The 1,610-nt window shown below is 54.3% G+C and overlaps 1 protein-coding gene across 1 annotated transcript in view; it reads left to right on the forward strand.

Moving 5' to 3' along the window:
* Positions 1–1,311: 1,311 nt before the first annotated feature.
* Positions 1,312–1,610, forward strand: part of PSORS1C2 (psoriasis susceptibility 1 candidate 2) — a 1,606-nt gene continuing 1,307 nt past the window's right edge. The window contains exon 1 of the mRNA XM_008071742.1: positions 1,312–1,366. Within this exon, the coding sequence (XP_008069933.1) occupies positions 1,312–1,366 (55 nt within the window). The remainder of the gene's footprint in view (positions 1,367–1,610) is intronic.

Below are 1,610 nucleotides of genomic sequence, written 5' to 3' on the forward strand. Positions count from 1 at the left end.
AACTCAAAAAAAAAAAAAAAAGAAAACCCTTGGAGTACTTTTTATACCGAGAAGAAGCAACATAATTTGATGTGTATTTTTAAGAGATCCTTTGAAGGTTGTGGAAGCCAGGTTTTGGGTGTGGGGGAGGGATTTGAGCAGGGAAACCAATTAGGGTAAGGGGGAGGCTAGGGGAGAGATGGTGACTTGGGAGGGATGGTGAGCTTAGTTTGGATGGGGTGTGAAGGGGGTTTGCAGGTGGATGCGGTGGGAGATGGGACAGTAGTGTCTTTTACAGCTGGGGAGCAGTCCAGGCAGGGAACAACCTGGGGAGGGATCAAGTTCTATTTTGGACACATTATTTCTGAGAGACTTGCAGACCTCAGGCAGAGATGTCCTTGAAGAAAACCTTCCAGGGAGATCTCTGGGAAACTCAGACAAGAGGGCTGAGGTGTAAAGGAAGAGGGGAGGGAGAAGGTAGGCAGTTGGAGCTAGGAACCCAGGGAGATGCCAGAGGGGCAGAGGAGGACTCCTGATGGAGAAGGAAGAGGCAAGGCAGCTTCTTCCTGCGCCTCTGGGCTGGTACTGATGCAACCAGCTCTGAATGGGGAGAGGGAACCAGGATATCCTCATAGCTCCTTCCTCTTCTGCAGTCACCCTGGGTGGCTCCAGGATGGAATTCCTTGGATGTGACTGCTCGGAAGGCCCCTACATGCCTGAAGGAGGACAGACTAGACAGCTGCAGGCCTGGGCCCTAGGGGGAGGGGAAGTGCCAGGGAAATAAACTGGGAGCTTCTGTGGAGGTGGGTGGAGGCTGGGGTACTGGCTGACACTGTCCCAGCTGCATCCCAGGTTTGAAAGACACTCCCCCCCCCCCCCCCCCCCAGCCTGGGCATCCTGCCTCCCTGTCCCTGTAATTATGGGGCTTCCCCACGCAGTTTGCTCCCATTCTTTGGCTTCCAATAGCTGTGAGGGATGAAAGGTGGACGTCCCTGTGCTTATGGAGATGTCAGGTGGGTCTTGACTGCTGCAGGATGTGGATGGATCGGGCATGAAAACAAGGGTGGGGTGACTCAGGGTCACAGATAGAGCCGGGCTGCTAGGTACTGGGCTGGGGGATTAAAATGAAGGACGCCACAGTCAGAGATTACACATTTGCTATGAACTTCCAAACGGGTTTGACCAGTTAGGTTCTGATGGTATTCCTGTGTTGCTGGGCCAGCCCCTCCCCAGAAATTGGCCTCCTCCTCTCCCTCCTCCCCTATAAAGCCTCTTGGGGTTTCCAGGTACTCAGACTCAGTGCACCCTGGCTTTGGGGGCCAGTGGTCAGCCATGATGCTCAACTGGAAGCTACTGGGGATCCTGGTCCTCTGCCTGTATGCTGGAGGTGAGCTGGGAGCAGAGGCAGCAAGTGCAATTTGGGGTGATGAGGGAGGGTCAAGATGAGGTAAGTGGGACCACTAAGAAGGAAGGGGGTGACTTGAATGCATAGGATGAGGAAGAGTCTGGGAGCTCATGTGAGGAGAAGAGTTAAAGAGATGTAGGAAGCCGGGCTCGGTGGCTCAGCCTGTAATCCCAGCGCTTTGGGAGGCTGAGGTGAGTGGATTGCCTGAGCCCGTAGGTTCGAGACC

The sequence above is a fragment of the Carlito syrichta genome, unplaced genomic scaffold, assembly GCF_000164805.1.
Source record: "Carlito syrichta isolate Samal-C Ts95f unplaced genomic scaffold, Tarsius_syrichta-2.0.1 Scaffold314703, whole genome shotgun sequence".
NCBI classification, from domain to species: domain Eukaryota; kingdom Metazoa; phylum Chordata; class Mammalia; order Primates; family Tarsiidae; genus Carlito; species Carlito syrichta.